Consider the following 23773-nt stretch of genomic DNA (forward strand, 5'->3'; position numbering starts at 1 on the left):
TGATGCATCTCAAGAGGCTTATTCTGCAAACAACAACATTTATCCAGTATGATGTGTTGTAGCGTGGAGTTTAGAGAAGATCTTTGATTACATTTTACAGCTGCGCTTATCGTCTCTGTACTGGCGCAAATTCATTTCCACAGGAAATATTCAGCAATAGCAACGATGCAGATCCACAGGATGATTATGGATGAATGTGATTCTTGCACCATCATGTCGCCCTGACTGTTTGGGTCTAATTGGACTTCAGTGGAGTTTGAGTAAAGAGCAGGTCTAAACCAGGCCAGGTGGCATGAGACCAAATTAACCAAATTAAACGAGGTAAAAAAACAAACAAACAAACAAAAAAAAAAACTGGGAATGTTCTTCTGGATGTCAAAATAATATCTAAACTGCCATAAGAGATCTGAACAAGAGATCAGAACTCTAAAATAATTATGCCTGTTTTAAGCCTGTATTACTCTGTTCACATTTATTTTATATTATCTCAGACAATGTCCAAAGGTACGGAATATTTCCTGTTTTACTACTATATTGTATTCATCTGCCAGTTTTCATTAAGTATTTAGTTTTTGCAGAACACTTTACCTATATTATTTGAAATATTTGAGAACCCTAATGTGTTTTCCATTTTAGTGAGATAATAAGAAAAGATGAAGCAGGTAAAGAAAACTATATTAAATGTAGCTTGGATGGAAAGAGTTTGAGTCCTGAATTTGCAGCATGAATATGGGTGGGAACAATGACAGAGCAGTGCTTGGCCCTTCCCTTATTATCACCACTGAGGTGCTCTGAGAAAGACCCTTATCTCCCTATGCTTCGAGCGGAGCTGTTGCGGTTGAAGCGAGCAGTCTCCGGGTGTGAAAGTTCCTGTTCCTGTGTGAGCGTGAACAGGACCTTCCTGGATACATTTTCAAGTTCTCCAGCCTCAGGTGTTCACTCACCATCGCACGAGGGCGGAGGCCCCTCAAACTCCAAGTGTGTCCCCAGCCGGCAGGTCAGAATGCTGTTTCCACTTAACTGGTAGCCCGGAAGACATCGGTACCGCACTATATCACCTGAAGAGAGAGAGAGGGAGAGATGGAGGAGGAAGAGGTGCAGTCAATGACAAATCAGAGATGGTGGCAACCAGCCAAAATGTCTGCTGAACTAATCATGATCCATTGTGTGTCTCAGTGAAAGAAAAAGTTAACAGTGGAGAAAAGTACCATAATAAATCCCCACTGGGAATCCTATAGATGAAACACTATGTCAGTGTCGTTGCCTTTGTGTCTGTGAATAATAATGAGTCAAGGAGGTATGCAAATAAACAGATAAGGAAAATTAATCTCCATTGTCTTCTACAGGGGAGAAAAAGAGCACCTGCCCCAAATCCTTCTGGCTTTCTGGCTATTTTGTCATAATCATTCATTTATGCTACAGCCTCAAAACTCCGAGGGTGATGTAGCTTGGGGTGAATCTGCATTCAGCACCACTGACCTATGGGATGTGTAGTCGGCGAAGCTGGGGCAATATAAACCATGAAAGCCAGGAGGTGAAGTGGGATTAACCAGCAGATCAGGGACCGAAGTGATTGTGTGTGTGTGTGTGAGACAGTATTTCCACCTACCAATTTTAAACTCTTTGCTTGCCATCAGGATCTCTGCATTAGGAATGATGGGGGGAGGCAGGCAGTACTGCAGTCTGTACGCTTTATTGAGAGCATTAAAGACATGAAAGGAGTCAATCGCAGAACATATGTGAATTATCTAAAGAATATATAAAAGTAAGATCATTTACATACCTTGATAGTTGATACGGAACAGTCCACCTTTCTCTGTATTACTACGGAAACGTATGAGCACTTGATTGGATGTGCTGCTGGGTGGGTCGTTGGGTTCTCCATCAGTAAACACTCCCAGTTTCCTGGCTGTCTCCTGTGGACCATCCCTATAGGAAGAAAGGTCACTAGTCAACTGCAACATCAAAAATTAAAAGCACACTGGAGGTACTCTGATGATAGTTTTCCCATCAGCAGCCTCAGCTAAAGTGCCCACTTTGGTCTCTAACCATCAAGCACCTCGAGACTGTGTGACGCGTATCTGTGAGAAAACCAAACAAAGCCACGTGCCAGATTATTGTCAAGCGGCTTCCAGCAGCAGAGTATAACCAACCTGCTCTCACTTCATCAAACCCAAAGCAATAACTCTGGGCTGCTTTGGGTGATTAAGTTGAAATAAGGTAAAAATTACAGATAAGCGCGAACTGACAGGTCTGGATTGCGCTGTTCCTGCTAACTGCCATCCAAGAGGAGTGTCTCTGGAAGCTGTGGCCCAGCCTTGGCAGTCCCCTGGCGTGGGCATGGCCGATTAAACCAGCTCCCAGATTCCTGCCACAACCATTCAGCTTAAAAACCATCTGTCTTTGGCTGTCAGACTGGGCATGGGCGATTACAAGCAGCTCTGGAAACGGCTGGCTAGGGACTGCTGCCTGACAGCACTCTGGCCAAGCCGCCATTACGGGGCCCATTTCCTTGGCTCAGTAGTTCAGTAGATAGATACAAAGCAGTGGTAACTGGAAACTGGGGAACATGATAGTCCCCATCTTGGCTCTGCAGGAGCTTGCTGGGGAAGATCAACACAGTGGGGGCCGTTTACGGAATAGCAACAAAAGATAGAAAGTGGACATTTGGGCTCACTGGCCATGTCGACTTAGTGACTTAAATTCTCCATGGACCAAAAACGTTCACACAAATTTCTATTAGCAGCCCAAATGGCAAAACATAGATGTCTTGTCACCGCAATCCATGTGCACTTTTCATGTGATCATCAAGTTGCCAGGTTGGCTGGCAGTCAGATCTCCGGTCTCAATGGGTGCTGGGACCCTTGGAGCTTGTCTCGGGTTGAGGGGATCAACTGGGACTGGCAACAATGATGCATGCAAAATCCTGTCTTTGGTCGCACATATGTCAGGCACAGCTGTGCATTATTTAGGTGATGAAAGGAAGCTTTAGCGCTCAATATATATATATATATATATATATATATACACACACACACACACAAACCTCTACCACATAAATTTATAAATGTCCTAGCACAAAAGGAAGAGCAGACACACACACACACACACACTTGTTTTCCACCCGCCCAAAAATCTACCCTGTCTTCCTCTGTTTTCACCCACACACATATTTTGGTGGGGGGGTTGAAAGCAAGCTGCAGAGTAGTTACAAAGCTGCAGAGTCACATAAAGAAGATAGTGAATGAAAAGAGAGGAGGGGGCAGGGGAATTAGAGATTTGCTAACTGGACTCTGACTCAGTTTTTTCAAGCAACACAACAGAGACAGACAGAGGAAAAAAGGTTGGAGGTGTACCAGCTTTGAAAACAGGGGTAGGAGACAAGGACTTGAAAGATAAGGCATTATGGAGGTGATGCTAACGAGAAAAGTGAATTACAAATAAACCAATAAACATGGGAACATTTCGATGGCACTTAAGGACATGAAGTACAAATTTGTTGAGGCGGCCATGAGATTTAGGTTTGGCTATTACTACAAAACTAAGTAAAATATAATTTCAGTTTACCCATACAAACAAAAGTGAAGGTACACCCCACATATTTCCACATATGTACAAAGCAGTTTCTTACCAGACAGTGATGAAGTCATGCGGCCCATGAACTTGCAGCAGGGTGAAGTTGAGTTTGATGCCGAAGCCAGGAGCCACGGTGATCAGCCAGGAGCAGTCAGCTGAACTCGGATACTCCTCTGGGTAACCTGGGGAGAAGATGGTCCCATTGTCTGATGTGATGTTCCCACCACAAGGCACTGAGGGAGGGACAGGGAAGGGGGAGAGAGAGAGAGAGGCAGTGTAAATGTATCAGTGGGCCAGGAACACAACAGGACAGATGAATAATTCAGCTGCATTTGGTGGAAAAAAGGGGATTTTTCATCCCCCTCTTCTTCTACTTCCCTTCTCAGTGTCTCTTTCTCCCTCTCCTTCACTCTTCCACTAGTGCCCAGGCGCTTGTCTGAGCTAAAGATTAGCCAGTAAAGCCTGTTAGCAAGTGGGGACTTGGATGGAGTGTTTTGCTAAGATAAGGCCTCAACCCTTTCCCATTGGGGGTGAAGAGAGAGAGCACAGAAATGAGGCGAGGGGTTAGCATGGTCTGGGCTTTTGAGGTATGTGTGCGTATATTTACAGTATGTGTTATGTCTATAAGGAGTAGACATGCATGAGTGTCTAAACCTGTCTGTGTGTGTGTGTGTGTGTCTGTGTTTGAGTGACAGGAAAGGTTATAACAGCACAAGTAAAAACTTATGACACTGGAACCTCCCAAGTCCACATGTGCCCCAAGGTTAAAAACATCCTGAACAGCCGCACAAATACACCCAGCCTAAAAATCTGCATGGGTAGAAACTGTAAATACATTTCAAATGTTTCTCAGGAACTCGGGAGGTTCTCACCAACTTAACGATTTCGAAGCCTAACACTCCCGTCGGTGCCCTTAGAGAAACCCCATATTCACAGTAGTGAAGCAGGGAAAATCAGGAAGGAGTGGTAATCGCAGTAGTGCAGGCATCTCAAGCAAACCAGACAGGGTATTCAGCAAACCCTCGGATGCCTATGGGTATAAGATCATTCCCAAAGCAGAGATTGTATGTTTTATCCCTCTCTTTCTCGCTCAGGTTATGCATGTGTTCATGTAATACAGCTGTCTGCTTTAGGCCTGTGGTGGAGTGGCCCCTCTGCTGCTGCCTCACCTGTTAAATGAGCTATCGATCAGACCGATTGATTAAACCCTGGACACTCTATGGAGTTGCACCTCTGGGTGACGCCATCGACTGGCAAACTACTTAAGCCTTATATGTGATCGAGTTTGCTTGAAGGGTTAGGTGGGAACAGAAAACTTGAAAGCGCTGGAATTGTGTTTTAAATACAAAACGCATATATGCATGTCAAAAATTGAGGATTATTTCAGGATTGTTTCGGGAAAATCTTGACCTTTTATATTTTAAAATCCTTTTTCCTTTGTTACCATGTAATCAGTGTCCACTGATTATATTCTGAACCAAACTGTGTTTGTGTTTTTTTCCGTGGAGCCTCTAGACACTGTGACAAACCACATCCCTTTACTTTTTCACGGAAAACAAGAAACAGAAAAGGGTATTCATTCCCAAGTGATCCATATGCATATAAATTTATCACGGAATTATGTTTCTCTACACAGTTATATAAGTTATATAAATATATAGGAAGCGGGGCAGGAATGATGAAGGAGAAGAAGATGAGACAGCAAAGGTCAGGTGCACAGATATGTTGGAAAAAAAAAAAAGGCCCATAAAGACAAGACAGAGTGCAAAGCGCTTTATAGACACAATGTGGTGTGATTATAATGCCAAGCAAGCCGGTGAGCGGAGGCAAGGTAACAAAAATCAATGTCTCTCTTCCCCCTCAGAGGAAATCTATGCAAATACTGGAGTGACAGAGAGATTGAAGAGCAAGTTGTACTAGGTCAAGTAAAGGTGTTAAAACATGGTTTGCTGCCATGTTACAATGACTATGTATTAGCTGAGAGGAAATGTGCTAGAAGAGATCAATACATTCACTTTACTATTTAATTTTGCTTTGGAAATATCTGTAAAGTAAAAAAAAATTCAAAAAAAGCATTTAGAAATATTTGGTCCATTTTGCTGTCTGACCTAACTGACTACTCTAAAAATGAAAAAATAACAGGGAACATTTATTTGCAATTAGTTCAAATTTAATGTGGCAATAAGTCAGTCAGGCACCGGTGTGTGTGTGTGTTCATATATATTTATCCCATTAAGACTGAGGTATCTCCTATCATTTCATCTCCTGCTATGTCATTTCCTCACAGGAGGTCACAGAATTAAAGCCAATTCAATTACACTCACAGTCAGAAGCATCAGGCTACGTAACCCTGGTCATTTTGGATGGAAAACACACATGCACATGAACACAAATACATGTTAATGGATGTGCACACTTTATGCAAAAACAGACATGTGAATGCGCACACATACACACGCAGGCAAAGCAATGAATGCATGTATGCACACACATATATTGGTAAATACTGGAGAAAATAGATATTTGCCTGCGTTTAGACCTATCAAGTAGTGTAAGGTAGTGTTCACTGGTGGAAATACTGTATATATTATTAGACTGGCATGTACTGAAGTACATTAAACACTGCATTAACGCTACATATTGCACCAGAACAATAAGGGGCTGCAAGGGTGTGTGTGAAATCACACACACAGGTATAATAGTCTAGCAGGTCTCTGGCAATAACACAAAGGAAAATGGCTGTGAAAGAATAAAATCTATCTCCCGTTCCCTCTGCCTTTTCACTCTGTTGCTCCTTCTCTCACTCCCACTTATCTCCCTGCTCGCCCATTCAAAGTTCCAGTGTCACGGCCATCACCTCCCTCTGTAATTTTGCCTGCCTTATTGAATAATCGACAGCTAGAGCGTGAGAATGTGGGTCAAGGACGAGGCAAAAGAAAGAGCACCCATTACTTTTCTTTTCAATTTAGGCTCTCTTTTATTCATCTCCTATTTTGTCTCCATTCCTCTTTAGCACAGTATTGATTTTCATTGAGCAGTACTTTGCTTCATTAATGGGGGATGATAATTCAGTTTAATTGCATTATTCATAATAGATAATCATTATCTCCATGGCCGCACTTCACGCTAATGATGTAAGAGCTCAATACGTTCTAAACAGGAAGTTATTACGTTATTATTAGTTTAGCTCCGCGTTCATGAGGCAGTTTTGTTGGCAACTTGGTTGGAAACATTTCATCTTTAGATTAATTAGATTTATAAATACATAAAATTTGCATATTATTGTGGTATGATAAGAAAAAATCTTGCATCCCTTACCTTCGCAGCGAGGGAAAGGGTGATCCCAGTTGCGGGTGGTGCCGTGCTCACAGGTGAGGATGGAATATCCCATCAGCTGATACCCAGGCAAACACTCAAAGGAGATAGACTGGCCCACGTTGTAGCCAGCCCCCACCACCACTCCGTAGCGGAAAGGCTCCGGATCAGGGCACTCCTGCAGCTCATACGCTGAGGGAGTGAGAGAGGGAGGGGGCAATAAGATCAATTATTTTTGATTCAGTAATAAATTTGCCATTAAAGCCAGACACTTCTATTGAGCTATGTTTTAAACAGTCATACAGTTTAGTAAAATGGTAAAATTGTTAAGATGAAGGTGTAGAAAGTCTCATAATTCCAACTCAGCCACACACAAAAAAAATTATAAAACTATAATTATAAAATATGTCCATGCCCCTATGTGAATGTATCAACAATGAAGATGAGGGAAATTACTGTTTCTAAAGGTCTATTGCTGTGATGATCACCATGGCGACCTAGAGATGCTGACCACCTAACCGTTCCAGATTCTTGATTCTTGATTGATTGCTAGCTGCCTAAAGCTAGCAGTCCTCAATATGAGAATGCTCTGCTTTCAGACAACAGCAGTGGAGCGTCCTCTATTTTTACTTTCCATCTTTAATTCCCCTTCCTCATCTTTCTATTGTTCTTCATCCTTCTGCTCAACCTCCCACTCGCTCTTTCTGCCTCCTCCTCCTCCTCCTCCTTAGACAGGATTTTTCAAAGAAGAAAAAAATGCCAAGGGCGGGTTTGACTTGTGCCGGAGGAGTTTGATGCAGTCATCAGAAGTAGTGTGGGTAAATAATTCTTACTTTCTTTTTTTTTTTCCTCTCTTGGATACAAAAGCAGAGCAGGCAGCAAGCCTTGAAGAGCCAGGATATAAATATAACTAAAGAAATTGATTTCTATGGATCACAGCTTCCCTTTATAGGAGATAACTCATGCAAATACGGCAAAAGGGGGGTATTTGCAAATATAATGCTTGATTTATATGCTAATGTACACATAATTATGTAAATGCGCAATGCTACCTTTCGATTTGCCGGCTCGTTTGCTGAATCACAAAATACAAACTTTGTGTGCCTGTTGCATTTGTAGACAAGGGCAATTTATTCCTTGCAGTCATGAGGAGATGCAGTGAAGCCTTTCACCGGCACATGGTGAGAAAATCTTTTAGGTGATCAACAGTTTTATATACAGAGATTTATAGATCTGGGGAATTTACTGGCTGTGTGGGCTGATTAGTTTGACACACTCAGTTCCAGGGCTAATTCAGTAATGTTATGGCTTTACATGCACACACCTCACAGTGAAGTGACACTAATAACACACAAGTGAAAGTGAAGGGAAAAAAGGTAACACTCCCTGAGATTATGATATGTCATTAAGGTTTCACAAGACATTCATTTCTGTGATGTTGATTCTTATAGTGATTCTATGATTATGTCAATTCAGAGAAATTGATTTCCCCTGATCGTTAGTTACATTCAGTGTACCTCTATGGAACCAAATTTCAGTGACAGCAAAAATGGTCTGAAGGAGCCAAAAAGTAATTACTAGCTTGAACATGCTCTGCAGAAGAAAATAACTCATAATACTGATACTCACTCAGCTCTGCAATTAGCAAAATTTAGTCCTGGTGATTATGCTCATTATCATAAATATATATTAACCAAGTCTATTTTTGTCAGAGACAATCCAAAGGCTGACCATAATTTCCTGTTCCTATCTTCTGAATCTTTTACAATGAGCTTTGAGTGCACTTACATCCACATCATCACAATTTGGATTCTTACCTTGGTACTCAAACCTGAAACCCGGTTTGTTCTGCGAGTGGTCACTATGGAAATATACTGTGGTCTCGTGGGAGGTGGTGAGAAGGGAGGAGGGAATATCCTGGCCGCTGAATCGGCCAATCACTGCGCTTGTATCAAGGGGCCCATTACGTATCTCAAGGAAATCATGGTTGGCCTCAGTGGAGAAGTTGAGGAACTGAATGTGGGCTCCTGGGAAAAGAAAAAAAAACAAAATAAGAAACTGAAAAAGAAATGCCACACTTTTCTCGACAGACTACTAGGGTAGCCTTTCACAGGGTCTCAGATCTAAACAAATTCAGCCACGTATATCTACAACTGCTGTAGCAAACCAGCCCAACAAGCTGCACAATTAAGGGTTCTTGAGTGTGGAAGTGCCCAAGTGTGGCATGCTGTAGGAGCCTCTTACGATGCTCACCGTAACCAACGGGCAGGTAGACTCTCCAGGTGCAGTCACTGTTGCTAGGGTAGTTGCCAGGGAAACCAGGACTGAGAATCATGCCCTCCATCTCCTCCCGGATTCCACCACATTGAGCTGGCGGAGGGCAAAGAAAGCATTTTATTAACATCTGTAAAGAGTGATTCTACTGGAATAAAATACTGCAAATATGTCTGATGCAGTTCTTTGTTTAGTGATCGTGGGCGGCTAGAGCAGCTATGGTGCTAGTAGAAAACACTTGATTGCTTTATATGAAACGAAACAGAGTAGCATAAGGCCAACTAGTCCATTTTTTTAGTGCAAAGTAAAATATTCTGTCATTTTAGGCGTCAAAATCAAAACTGGAGTTGGATGCTAAAAACTGACAGAAAATTCTGAATCCAAACCCTACAATTCACCCTTGTTTTAAGTGCAAGTTAATGTGCTATAATCCATTTTTACTGCAAAAAAAATGTTTTTAAGAAATGTTCAAATTCAATGTAAAAAAAAAAAAAAAAAGAAAATGTTTACTGACACACAAAGAGACAGCATCTTATCAAAAGGGGCCATTTATCTCACTATTAAAGAACTTTGGAGTGCTTCTCTTTCTACTTGAGATATCAAGGTTCAATATACTGTATCTTTTGCTGCTCTTCATCTTTCGCCTTTCATCTTAAACCACTGGCCGATAAATGTTTCTTTGACGGAAATCCAGGACTAAGACTCAAAAGAGCTAGAAAAGAGGTCAAATGAGAAAAAAAAAAGGTATGGAAGTACAGAGTGAAAGACAAGATGGGATCAAGAAAGATGAAAAGAGTGAGAGATCCTGACACCAAAATTAAAAAGATGAAAGGATGCTGAAACCCGTCGTGAAAGAATTAGCTGACTCGAGGAAAAGAGAAAGACAGAGGTACTGCAAGGAAAAAAAAAAACAAGCAAACACAAGGAAGAAGATTAAGAAATAAATGGGACACACGGCCCATATGCGTCAGAGGAGGAGGGAGAAGCCACATGGAGAAAATCATCAGAGTGATGTAACATAGTGTTTCTGTAAGGAATAAGTGAGGGGTTAAATGTTATCCTGTAGCAGCAGAAAAAGCCTGAGGTAATCAGAAAACTGCTGATGCCTGTGAACACGATGAATCTCCACTCGACTTCAACCAATCACAGTCTGAGTTAGAACTAATTAGGCAATAGTAGGTTGTTCCAATGAGTGGAACCCGTTTATCAAGGAGCTCACACAAGCAGGGCTCAGTGTGTAGCATGGGAAAAGGAACCTAGTGCTGTTCCTTTCGGAGTATAGCCTCAGCTCTGAAGACAGAAATACCAAATTCATGTCAGAAATTAAAAAGGGAACAGGAGTGAAGAAAAAAAGACAAAGGTATTTTTACCTATGCAGAGGGGAGGTGGGTAGTTCCATCGTCTAACGGTTCCAGGCATACAGGTGATATGCGAGTTCCCCTGCAAGGAGCATCCACACACCAAAGCGTGCAAACACACACACACAAAGACAAAAAGTGCAACAAAGAGCGGGCGATGAATTAATTTGCTCTCCCCACTGTCACTCATCTGTTGCTCCAATTATTTGAACCTGCTGCCTGTCTCTACACGACTTCATGTGGCGACTAAATGACTAAATCCATCTGAAGTGACAGAGAACAACAGAGAGGCAGCATCACAGGCATATTAAGATGATCATACAGAGAGAGACAGAGCAGTTCACATTTATTGTTGTGCTGCCAAAATAAGTCATACAACAGGGATTCCTCTGAAAGCTCTGGAGCCAACTTGCCACTAACACTAACTTGCCATAAAGAATAATACAAAAAAACCCTGATAATAACAATTTATTTTAAATTCTCTGATGTTAGAACATAATGGACTAGCTCAGCTGACCTTTCTGAAAATGTGTTTACAGTCATAAGCAGAGAAAGCCTTGCACCCACTGTAACAAGCCATAAGTGGAGACATGCTGTTGAACTCTTTTGAACTATTATAATGCACTCTTTCAAAGACTGCTGCTGCAGTGGTTGAGGGGTAATATTTTAATTTCCTCTTTATCCTAGCTACCTATACCTGCCGTATGAATTTAAGTCAGACGTATATCATATTTTCTTCACTTTGCACATAACCCAAATGATATATGCAAAGTGACAGATGACAGTATGACTGATGTAAACCTATTGTACAACAAAGCACAGTTATTAATGTTGGCTATATTTGTAGTCATTTCATTAAATGTGGGTGAATTGAAATAATTCTCTCTTATCATGCCACTACTGCAAATACAGAGAGAAAAGCAATATTCAGGACATTTACATGATTGCCAGTTAGCAATGTAACGTAAAACTTCCCATAACACTAGACAATATTATTTGAATATCCAAAGGCAATGGTGTTTAAAAACTGGTTAATAGCAAAATGATGGAACTCAGGGTGAGTTAAATGCCTGCTCGTAATGAAAAAGACTGCATGTTAAATAATTATTTTCCTTAATAAGAGAGCAACACAGAATTGAGATAATTCCTCCAAACCGTTCTTTGCAAAGACACTACTATCACACTTCATCAAAATATGTCATCATAGCCACTGGACAAATATCTATTACAATTTCAAGACGCAAAAGTAAACCTGATGTGAAAGTAGGGTTTGACATAAACCAAACCTGACATTTCTAGATGAGAACAGGGAGTGAGAACTGATGGGAACACACAGTCCTGATAGACTTGTGCAGTGCAGAGTGGAGAGAGAACTTTCAGGTAGAATTTGTGTGAACTGCTCCATTGTGCTCCGCGGATGTCACCATCTGTCTCCTGAAGCCCAGATGATGACTGTGGAAGCACTGGAGGATGTGCGGAATGCAGTCAAACTTGGGAGGCTGAGCAGAATTCTGAGTTTATAGCAAACCTGCACCACATCCCATAAATTACAACCCACGTATATGGAGGATACCTGCCTAGGTACCAATCCTGCCTTTGGATGGCTTCAAGCATTTGATGAACTTGAGGGGGACACTGTCATGCATCATAACGTCCAGGGTGGATGACAGAGATGAATCATAACAATCATCCCTTAATCTATAAAACCACCACAGACAATTTTCGCAAAAAGCGCTGAGCTCAGCACATGCATAACTTGGTCACAGGTGAAAAGATGCAAATAAGGTGCATATATTTCCTGTCTGGTGTCTATTAATGCTGAAGTCAGATTACTCCAAACGTTATTGCTGATATGTTTACACTGATTTAATCTCATTGTCATAATCAAAGCGTAAAGTTCACTGAGTCTGAAAATTGAAAGGACAACTTCTAAATAAACTTCTAAAAGGAACTTCTAAAACATCTGGTGACACGATCCAGTCCACCCAGTTTACCCCAGTTTCTTCTCCCTGATGTTTTACTCTATCCTCTGCCGTAAAATGTGAGCACTGCTTGAGGAGATAACTGACAAGAAGGAAAACTGACTAGAGTGACACCAACAAAGGCCAGAAAAAGATGTTTTATGGTCATTTCTGGCTGAACCATATCTGAAGGCAGTAGATTTTACCTGTAAAGTATATCCAGGCTCACACTGGAAAGACACCACATTATTCATCTGAAGACGCTCCCCAACTTTGATGCCATTCATAGGTACCACAGGCTCTGGACAGCTGGTCAGAGACACCGCTGAGGGGATAAGGAATAGATAAAAATAGATGGCAGGAACTGAGAGAAAAAGAAAGGCTAGTTGATAATAAGACAGAAACACAAAGGACGGTATTAAATATGAAAAATTACGATGCAAAAACGTTCAACCAGTAATTCTTCTAAAGAAATGTACCCCTATTTGATACAACACTTGTCCTCAGGGTGTTGGTACTTTACATCAGGTGGGAAGAACAGTTTTTTCCCCCACTTACTTTTGTATTCCAGCCTGAATCCAGCTGCAGACACACTAATATCAGAGAAAAAGTGGAGGTAGAGTTGGTTGGAGGTGCTGTTGAGGAGCGCTGGAACCGTGGTGCCTTGGGGAGAAGATTAATAGGGGAGTAAATATCTGGATAGCTTGTTCTTTTTGCATTTTGTTGGCAATTTAAGAGCGTGTCTGTTCGCCTTTATGCGTGCATGCAGAAAAAGATGTATGCATGAGTGATTGTGTATAGGCACATTAGGATATTTGGGGAAGCAGATGCAAAATAGCATGTGGCCTTCTAGCTTTTAACGAGACAAAGAGCAGAGACAATAGTTGATTTCAGTATGTGGGAGTCTATTCAGATGATAATAAAAGACAACAAAAATCCTTGCAATCCTTCCAAAAAAAAAAAAAAAAATATCATAGCAACACAATTAAATCACGTTTTACAGATATGACCTAAAATTGGTCGTTTAATAACTCAAATTTGCGAGCCTGGCATTTCTCTTTCATCTCTTTACCTCAGGGTGCATCTAACATTTACTTCTGGTCTGATTCCAAGCATAAACAAAAGGAGAATTCCCTGTTGCTGCATCCACACTATGAGGGGAGTAGCACAGCTACTGTAAACAAACATTCGGCTCAACACAGAAACAGCTAAACTTTGTGGAAATGTGCTAAGAGTTTGCCAGGAGAAGCTCAAATAGATTGGAATTTCCAAACTTTCCCATGACTACACCAGCTGGTTTTATGTACTCTGAATTTCATTTAGCACTGTTAGAATGCCAACTATGCCAAATGAGGCCCCCATTCTCAGTATTTTACACGCTGGTTAACAAATACAGTATTTGTTCCATGTACGAAATGCTGCTCTGTCATGCCCAAGATTAAACACACGCAACAAAATGAATTCATGCATACAAACAGTGGCTACAGCAGTACCTGAGAAGCTGCCGAGCATGGTGTCAGTGTTGTCTCCTCCGTCGAACACCTCCAGCGAATCCCAGTTCTGCTCTGTGACAAAGCTGATCACCTGGATCTGTGAAAGGGAAGAGACAGGCCGAAGGAGGGGACAGAAGAGGCACACAATTAGTCAAAAGTGGGGGAAAAAAAAGAAGCATTAGTAGGGAAACAGAAAGAAGGATGGGATTTAGTGAGGAGCAGAGTAACAGCAGGGTCAAGAGTCTGTATATGATGCTGTCTAGGCCCTGACACAGTTAACTTTAACTTATGTTACAACATCTCTATCATGACAAAGATATTTCTGTATGCAAAATAACTTCCTATCTTCAATCCTTTCCTCTGTGCTGGTTCAATATATATATATATATATATATATATTTTTTTTTTTTTTTTACAGGAACAAAGATAGTTAGGAGCGTCTCGAAAGGATCAAACAACTATGTAAAGTTTTTTTCTTCTTTTTATATAGTTTAAAGCAAATAACGGGTGAAACATAAAATGATCAAAGCCATGAAGGACTCTGCAAACAGCAAGAGTTCGCAATTCTCAGAGGAATCAAATGCAAGTCATTTGGCAATATATGTCTTTCTCTCTGTTCTTTTTTTAAATGCCCTGTTAGATGGCTGCGTTCAAGTGGTGGGCATCGGATTTGAAACGCGACAGCTGCACAGAATGTTGAATATGTTTTCCAGGAAAGGCAGGCTCAGGCTTATTACCACTGTTGAGGAAAAAAATATACCACATACAGTAAGAACAACACACTGATGGATCTTCAGATTTATTCTGCTGTTGAATTCTGACCAGAGGGAGCAGCAGGCTTACCCCTAATATTTAAAACTCCCAGAGCACTTACAAATTAAAGTGAATGTGTGAAAGAGGCTACACTGTGTCATCTACTATATACTTGCTCTCTGTGCTTGGCTACAATTCATCCACCTCTTCAGCATTGTATGTGTCCTCCTTCATTCTTTCACCCTCTCCCAGCCTCACTTTCTGTTCCCTCTCACATCCATTCCTTGGCCCTCTCCTCTGCCTCTGATGGTAATAGATCGGATACGAGCCAATTAAAGGGGCGGTAGGGGCTCTGGCGCATCCCGGGGAGACGAGGCAGATCACAGATTGATCTTTCATTAGGGGGCCGCGGCAAATGTGCCGGCAAGGCACCTCGGTCCTTTAAGTTCTCCTCTGGATCGTGACACTCCAAACTAATGTGTCTCTGCCGGCTGGTGGAAGGGAAGCAACAGTGAGAAAGACAGACGGAGACAATGGGGATGAAGGTGTGAAACAGATGAGTGCGAATATTAGGTTTGAGGACACTGCGTCTGCAGAGTGTGTCGACAAAGAGCGGCAAGCCCTCTGCAGTTTACAGCTTACATTTTAGTGCAGTGACCCCTTTTGCAGTGAGGAAATGAGTGTGTCTGTGTGTGTAAAAGTGGTCCTAAAAACACAAACTCTCATATATCATTACTAACTGTCAGTCTGATATGTATACATTTCAGTTGCATGCTGTTTGTGTTCCAGAGGGTGTGTGTGTACAGTCAGATCTCGGTTCTTATTGTTCCTCTATTTCACCTCCAAGCTATTGCAACGTTAGTGTGTAGTGCAGCATGCTAAGTGCGCCTGTGGGCCATCTCGTGTATTTGACCTGCAAGGACAGTCAGCTGAGGTGGGGGAGCTAATAGCTAAGGGACGGCACTGAGGTCATTAACCACAGAGGCTGAGGCATAAGCCTAAAAACTTTCCATCAGGCAGATCCACAGGGACCTCGCCCAGGTTCCTGGTGGAGTTCCATCACACACGCATCAAAGAATAGGAATATGCAAACTGAATTAACTCCCCAGCAAGAAAAGTAAAGCAATTGAACAGGCAGTTATATACAAATTTATTTCAGGTTGTGCAAACTTAAGTTCCCGGTATAGCGATCTGCCGAATGAAATTCTGAGCCTCTGTCTATAGACTCTATCATTCAGTTGTTCTCCTGCACTCTGAGAACTGTAGATGCCATACTTTTAATAATCTGCGGGTAGCTCTGTTAATTGGCCCTGAGTAAGCTGAAAACATTTCACCACACAAGGTGCTGCTCTCAGGACCATGCAGAGCTGTAATGGCTAGAGGCTGAAGGTAAATAAAATCTGCTAATTCCTTTAACAATCTGACTCCGGAGACAGTTTTAAAAAGGGATTAGTCCATATGTTTAAAGTGCGCAGGTAGGTCACTGCAAAAACTACAACAGTACTTTAGGTCATGCATGCCTCTTAGTCAATTACTTTACTATCTCATGACACGCATTACCATTATAACACTGCTTACTTTCCGTATCCAGACAGTAAGTGTTACTTCTTTGGTTTGCATGTGGGTTGGGATGGATTAAAACACTTTAACAAATTTACACTTTGTTGTTAACATAGCTGAATCACAGCTGAAAAAAAAAAAAACTCTGCATATTACTCATGGCTTTGACTAATTTTTGCATAACCTGATTACCAAAAAGCTGTCACCCAGGAGGTACACTGATGCCAGGTAGAAACTGTGTAATGCAAACCTGGATCCCTGATCCCTCAGGAACGGTGATCTTCCACACACAGTTGAGGCTGTTGAGGTAAGGCTCAGGAAAGCCAGGAGATAAGATGGTGCCAGTTCGATGAGTCAGATTACCTCCACACGGAACTGCGACAAAAAAAGAGAGAGTTGAAAAGACGTGAGTAACGTTAGCAGTAACGTGTCATGGCTACGGACTGGATGTATAAAGATGCAGGGAGAGTAAGGTTCGGTACACGCAGACAAGCACGCATACATTTGCACACTGAAATGACTTTTTATAAATATGTAAACATTAATCTTCTTTCTTAATCTTCCTCCTCAAGCAGAGATGTGACTCTGCTTGTAGGATTGACAATTTTTTTTTTCCAAACAAGTGCCTATTTTAGAAACAGGATGAAGCTCACTTAGAGAGAAATTTAATTCTCTTCAATTGGTACATTTTTTCTTTTTTTTGAAAACTAAAAATCTGATTTCAGGACTCACTAAACTTAAATCATTAAATCACATCCGAAATGGAAATGTACTCCGCAACTACACACCTGTCTGATCCACCTGGCCATGCAAGCACTCACATACACACACACACACACACACACGCACACACGCACGCACACACATTATCTTCAAACACTGTCTCCCCAGCTTGTTCTGCACATTTACACATCTGGTGACAGTGTAGGAGCATCTGCTACAGCTGTAAGTTGTGCGTGCGAGAGTGTGCCTCTGTATATACATGTGGATGTCACCATATGTGTGTGTGTGTGTGTGTGTGTGTGTGTACGTCTGTGTGTATTTGTGACCCTCAGCAATGCCTGCTACCTGTGTGCTGCATGGCTGAATCTCGCTCGTGTGTGTTTGCTACAGGCGATGGCTGGCAGCCCACATCTGTGCCGGACTAACAAGAGTTTGACACTCAAGGCATCAAGTGGGAGAGACAGAGACGTAAAACATGGCAAGAAATAAAGTAAAGAAAGAAAAGGAACAAAGAAAGTAACAAAAAAAAGAAACAAAACAAAAACAACCTTACTAATCTGTGAATGTTTCAAATTAGTATGTCTGTGTTTGAGTATACAAGTCCTACCAATACAGCTGGGTATGGAGCTGTTCCATTGTGCCAGGGCATTGGGAACTGTTAAGCATTCAATGGCACTGGATCCCTCCAGCACATAACCGGGGCTGCACTCAAAGCGGATCACTGCACCAACAGCAAAGTTGTTTCCCATCCGGCGGCCATTTCGGGGCTCAGGGACGGAGCTGCACTGGGTGGCACTGGTCCGAGGCACAGCTTTGGAGAAACAGAGAGAAAGGCGGGGGGAATTTGAGGTGATTGTTCTTTGATTTTGAGTCATTAGCTGTAACATTTTTAAGAAAATATAAAGCTGTTCTGGTCTCTTGTGTTGAAAGATTTAAAAAAGCTTCCTGAATAGTTCATCCTGTGCAGGGTTTTCTACAAATCTCACTACTTTTATCAGTGTCAGTGTGATCACAGTGTGTCCCAAATAGATAATACATACAACATAAGTATACTCAGCTTCTCTTTGCCTTGTGGTTCCTTCAGCTTACTTACAATAAAATGCAAAAAATGAATTATTTATTCATTAAACTTCCTCCAGAGCTGCCAACGCCTTTGGATATCTGCAGCAAATGCCATTTCTGGTACAGTGCAATGTATTAGGAAAATAACAATTCAGGAGAAAAGTCCCTCTTAAGGGAATAGAGGAACCGGGGGAGTTTAAATACAACCTTTTCAACAGACTGCCATACTTCTACAGTGTTAATGCTCCAAAGCACATATTTCTGCCGACACACTCACACACAATCACGTCACAACTGAAGCAGAGGCTGAAGGTGAATCCTTGTGAAATCACTCAGCAAGTCATCTATTATGGAGAAGAACTGGGGCTGTTAGAACAGAGGGAATCCAAAAGAAACAAGGCAATTTGTTTGTGAGTGTGTGTGTGTATTGGTGTGCCTGTGTGTTACACACTTACCCTGGTAAACCAAGTGGAATCCTCTAGAGCTGGATTGGCCTTTGGAGGTGAAGCAGATCAGGACTTGGTTGGAGGTTGCTAACGGCAACGATTCTCCTGAGATGGAGAAAAGTTAAAGACATAGTTTGTAATGTTTTTAATAAAGTGCTGCCGTCAGTTTAAATCTGTGTGGGTACAAACAACTGGTTTTACCTAATTACCATTTAATCATCTATGCAGTTTAACACATTTTCCCCTCATCGGTCTAGTACTACACAATTTACATGGAAATATTAGCAACTATTTTCGGGACACAATCTGTGTCCAGCATGAAAACTCAAAAAACAGGGAATTTTCTAATCACTGCAGGTCTCTGAGGAGGTTTTCATGCGTGTGCCCGGATCTTGGTACATTTGAATCCCAAAGTCCAGTTTGTTTGATTAGTGTGAACAAGATGCATAAAGTCACCGACTGTATGGGAGTGTGTAGCAAATTACAAAAGTGAAAACTGAGCGGTGGAGAAGTAGTACTACTACTAAAATCTGTTTAGTCTATTGACAGAGAGGGACCTACTGTGATGAAAATATAAGGCATCAAGAGCATATCTAAACATGTAAACGCCTGGTTCTTATTAAGATTGGCCTAATATTTCATGGTCATGCAGGACTATGCTTATCTGTGATGCTTATTGGATAGCCAACAATTTCCTTCAGCTCCATTGTGACTAAATGGGAGTCCTCATTATTGGCACTGATAGCATCGTGTCACAGGTAGAACTGAGCCTCTGACCACAGTCGGCCTATAGAAAGTCATGTTCTATAAGCTTAGAAGCTACTTTTGATCAGCATTTGAGCCTCGAATAATATGTCAACTCACTGTCCTGTTATTATCCATTTTTCCCAGCTCAGATCTATTTATAATTTATGGTTAAAAGACCAGTAGATTGAAAAATATGGAATATAATATTCATAACTGTGTTTTCATTAGTGTATAATCACCTGAAACTGACAACTGTTGTGTTTTCGTTAGCTTAAATTGAGCCCTTGGGGAGCGTGTCCTCTTCCACAGAGCCTGCCATGTTGCAAGGCCATGTTTCTACATGAGCCCAGAACGGACAAATTAACACTGGCTCCAGAGAGGACCTTTCTCGTTTTTTATGCTCCCTGAAGGCCACCATAGGTTCTCCTACAAGCTAGGAAAGACGGGTGTGAGAGGAGGGGTATTCACGAAATGCCATTATGTCCTTCACACTGGTGAATAGTCCTTCTAGCTGGACTATTTCATCCCCCAACTATAGTTCACATTCCAATTTAACACATCATTACTGGGGAATCTGCAACTGGTTTAAAAAAGGGTGCCTCAAGACTCCTAAGTGCTGTAGAACCAGAATCCCACCTCCCCTGGTTTTAATTCACCGGCTGTGTGTGAAATACAAAATCAAATTCAAGGTTGCATTTATCACCTGCTGTGTAAGGCTCTCCACAATCAAGCTCCTGCTTACATCCAGGAAGTCTTAATAGCATGCTGCACAGGCAGGACCGTAAGGTCACCTGACCAGGGCTTAGTGGCTGTCCATCTGTCAAAATTAAAGACCAGGGGCGACTGAGCTTTCGTTGTTGTAGCTGCCAGGTTTCGGAAACAGCCAACAGACATTCGACCATTCGGGTGTGAGTTTTGTTTTAAACAGCATCTGAGAACCTGTTTGCACAGACAGGCCTTTTACTGTTTTGTTTTAACTAAAATTTAAGGCATTTTGGGAGGTTTGCTCTACAAGATGCTATATACCTAAACTATAAATCAAATTATGGACAATTTACTAAGAAATGTATGGGTTCAGTAGCTTTTGGGACTGTTATATGTTTACTATAGCATCATTTGCACGCAGAGCATTTAGCTATGCCAAAATTTAAAATGTCTTACAATGAATAAAATCCTCAGAGAATATTTTGCCACTGAAATTACTGATAGGATCACCTGCTATCCTCATCAGCCCAGTGTAGCAGTGTAATTAAACACAAGAAAAACCCACATGATGTATCTACTGTGGTGGAAAACTATTTGTTGACTGACGTAGAACATGATATAAAGTGTGAGCATCTCTGTCTCTGCCTCTCTGTCTTCCTCTCAGTGTGCTGCTGACTGGCTCTCTGCAGTGGATCTCATTACTCTGTGTCTGCTTGCTGTCACACTGTAGTGGGAGGCAGACGTGCTTAACCCCAGAGGCAACATCTGTGTGTCTGTGCGTATATGTGAGTGTGTCAGTGAGTCTATCCTGTGTATGCATGTTTTGCTCACATTTTCGTGTGTCAATACTTCTGCACCTTTAAGTGCAGTGTACTTAGATACCTCCAACAGCACAGTTTCTTACTACGTCATCACCAGATTGCTCGAATTCCACTGTAGGATCCCCAAGCCATGCTGGGTAGTTTATTAGAGGAAGCCCTTGCTGTGAGCTGTCATGGTGGCAGTGTTTCATAATTTGCTGTGCCGAGCAGGTATTCATCCAGACAGATCAAACATGTGTCAGCATGTAACTTATCAACCCCTCTGGCCACTCTCCAGCTCCAAATCACTTTGCCCTTAAAATGATCCTCTATGTTGGCATGTGAAAGACTCCCAAGGACGAGTATGACTTTGGCTAGACGTCAGTTGTTGGTGTGCACGCATTCAGATACAGCAGTGAGGGGGAACCATGTCAGAGATTAACGCTCAAGCTCTTAAACCACAATTCAAACAGGTTTAGAATTTAAAAACAGAGTTAGCACAGTGGAGATTACAGGAAGTGAATCTTACATTTTATGAATACGCATTTTACGCTTTTATTCAGCTGCAGGCTTGCACTGAAACAAAAGCAGCAAATGCACATTAGCAATAAAAGTGGTCAAACTTAAGTACAGTTGGAGGATAAATGGACTCCCTGGTCACAGTTGATGGCCAAGAGAGTGACAAGTGCCATTAAAAAAAAATCAATTCAAAAATTAGCATTTAGATAAGTCTCCTTGATTTCTTGATTCAGTCCTTTTGTCCCTTCTACCTACACGCTGTCTCCTTTTCTTTTCTAATTCTCACCTTTTATCGTTCATTTATTCTACCTTGCCTTTCCTCTCATTTTATTCTGCTTGTCACCACTGCCTCCGATAATGCACAATCATTGCCTTTTCTTTTCAAAAAGAGTGATTTGCTACACGAGGCGCGGCAGTAATGAAAACATACTGTTGAATGCTATACTCAGTGTAGTTTAATGTAATATGCCTTTCAAGGTCAGTGTAATCACAGCAAACTGCCTTGTATTTTGACTACTGTGATTTACCATGCTCGACTAATAATATCCTGCCAACCACTAAAATACTCATTATCTGACTATATATTTACTGCACATAATGACAGCTTGTATATTTAGACTGCATGGGTGAATTTCTGGCTTTATAAGCTTGCAGATGTGTATGTTAGTCGTTCTCCGAGCTTCAGTGTATCTGTATGGTAGATGCGGGTACACTCTTCTGGATTATGCCTAATTCATGCTAGTTCTGCCGACGTGCACTAGTTCTTCAGCAGCGCTGTCTGTGTGGGCTAAAAGTCTCTCTTCCCTTGCCAAAGTGTGTCAGCTCTGCTCTGCCATGCCTGGTTAGAGAGCTCTGTGAACCTGCCGCCAGGAGTCCGCAGTTAATATAGCGTCCTGTTTATTGAGCTGTAAACTGGATTTTCTGAGGCTGCCCTGGACACAAACCAAAGTAATCATTTTGCTTTTGTCAAGCCACAGGGCTATGGCAGGCTGAGACGGAGAGCTGCCCCAAACTCGCACACCTTTTCACTCGCACCCACTGCAAACACTGAACCTCCCCTTACGCAACCTGCTGCTTTTGTAGCCATCAACAACAGTTGTGGAACTGATCACATCCATGCATCTGCAATTTAACAGTGTTTTCATTTTCCTTCATATTCTCACTTTTAATGTTCTACACTTTTATGCTATGGTAATGATTAGATTTTGGAAATGGATTGGTTGAGGCTGGGGAATGAGACCAGGACTGGTTGAATCTTTTCTTGTGTCCTCAGAGATACTTTCCACTTGTGGTGTCAGGACAAGTAAGCAAGGCAAGCAGTGCTTGAACAGTTAGAACTAAAAATAAAGGATAAGCGATAAGTCTCATATTACAGGATCTCATATTGTCTTTTTGCATTCATCTTGTAATTTATTGCCCTCTTATGGCCATAGTATGCTGTTGTCTCTCGAAGCTAGGCTGACTTCTAGCCGTTGCATCCATCATTTCTGCTGTGTCCCATTGACATAGGCTGGGTTTGGTCAATCAGAGGAGGACAGCAGCAATTTTTGTACATTTGTACATGTGCATCGTTGATTATCTTGATATCATTGACGAGTGACTAGCTATAGCTAGCTACAGACAAATGTGATTGTCAAACTGCCTTCAACTCAGATTCCACTGTTCTGAGATTAGTTGTCACATTAGAAAATTACTTCGTCTTTTCTTGCTAAGATAAGGTAAGAGGTAGCAATAGCAAGCAAAAGAGCAATTTTACGCCGTGATTTATCACCACACGTAAAAAGCAAACCACGAATATGTCATTGCTTTTCATAACAAATTGGGATTTCTCACCAAAACTACACCATAACTGAGATTTAAACTGTGAATGATTAATGGTATGAATTCTCATTTTTTTGGTGTCATTCTTTAATGTTTGCTCAATTGTATGGCATTGATTTTTGCAACAAAGGAAAAAAAAACAAAGGTATCGCAATAATTTGTAAAGGCATGTGACCATCTTTTCTGTGTTTATTTGAGGTAATCACTGCATGCAGTGGCATGGAAAGAGGATCTGTGCAGCAATTATGGGAAGGATTTATCCTGTTTCAGTGTTTTAGTGATGAATAAACAGCTGCAAGCTGTTGAGACAATATTATGAATGTAATACCCCTGTAGACCTGCCAACCTGTACTCATTTTGCGTAGTGGGTACACATGTTGACGCCATAGTACGCTGGTGCGAATTGTTACTCTAAACTACGCAAAAACTTGGTGAGTTCAGTTGTGCACATACAGTACTCAAGTCTAACAGCAAGAGGCAGCAGCGTATAGCGTACCGAGATGCAAAAGAAGAGGAAGAGTTCGACCAATTACATCTCAGGGACAATTGATTGTGCAATTACGATTTTGACTTGAACCACCAAGGAGCTTCAGGTAATAATGCAGCAAAACCTCTACTTACAAAGACCTATATTCCTAGATAATTTTACAACTCAATAGG

At 41.5% G+C, this 23773-nt stretch overlaps 1 protein-coding gene across 1 annotated transcript in view; it reads right to left on the reverse strand.

Moving 5' to 3' along the window:
• csmd2 (CUB and Sushi multiple domains 2) overlaps positions 1 to 23773 on the reverse strand; it is a 224401-nt gene that overhangs the window by 36838 nt on the left and 163790 nt on the right. The window contains exons 34-47 of the mRNA XM_041052918.1: positions 18531 to 18626; positions 17621 to 17824; positions 16541 to 16665; positions 13978 to 14074; positions 13043 to 13147; positions 12691 to 12809; positions 10536 to 10605; positions 9145 to 9261; positions 8709 to 8918; positions 6895 to 7083; positions 3632 to 3809; positions 1784 to 1929; positions 1610 to 1690; positions 945 to 1058 (exon numbers count right to left, since the gene is read on the reverse strand). Coding sequence (XP_040908852.1) covers positions 945 to 1058; positions 1610 to 1690; positions 1784 to 1929; positions 3632 to 3809; positions 6895 to 7083; positions 8709 to 8918; positions 9145 to 9261; positions 10536 to 10605; positions 12691 to 12809; positions 13043 to 13147; positions 13978 to 14074; positions 16541 to 16665; positions 17621 to 17824; positions 18531 to 18626 — 1851 coding nt within the window. The remainder of the gene's footprint in view (positions 1 to 944; positions 1059 to 1609; positions 1691 to 1783; positions 1930 to 3631; positions 3810 to 6894; positions 7084 to 8708; positions 8919 to 9144; positions 9262 to 10535; positions 10606 to 12690; positions 12810 to 13042; positions 13148 to 13977; positions 14075 to 16540; positions 16666 to 17620; positions 17825 to 18530; positions 18627 to 23773) is intronic.

The sequence above is a fragment of the Toxotes jaculatrix genome, chromosome 13 (assembly GCF_017976425.1).
Source record: "Toxotes jaculatrix isolate fToxJac2 chromosome 13, fToxJac2.pri, whole genome shotgun sequence".
In the NCBI taxonomy this organism is placed as follows: domain Eukaryota; kingdom Metazoa; phylum Chordata; class Actinopteri; family Toxotidae; genus Toxotes; species Toxotes jaculatrix.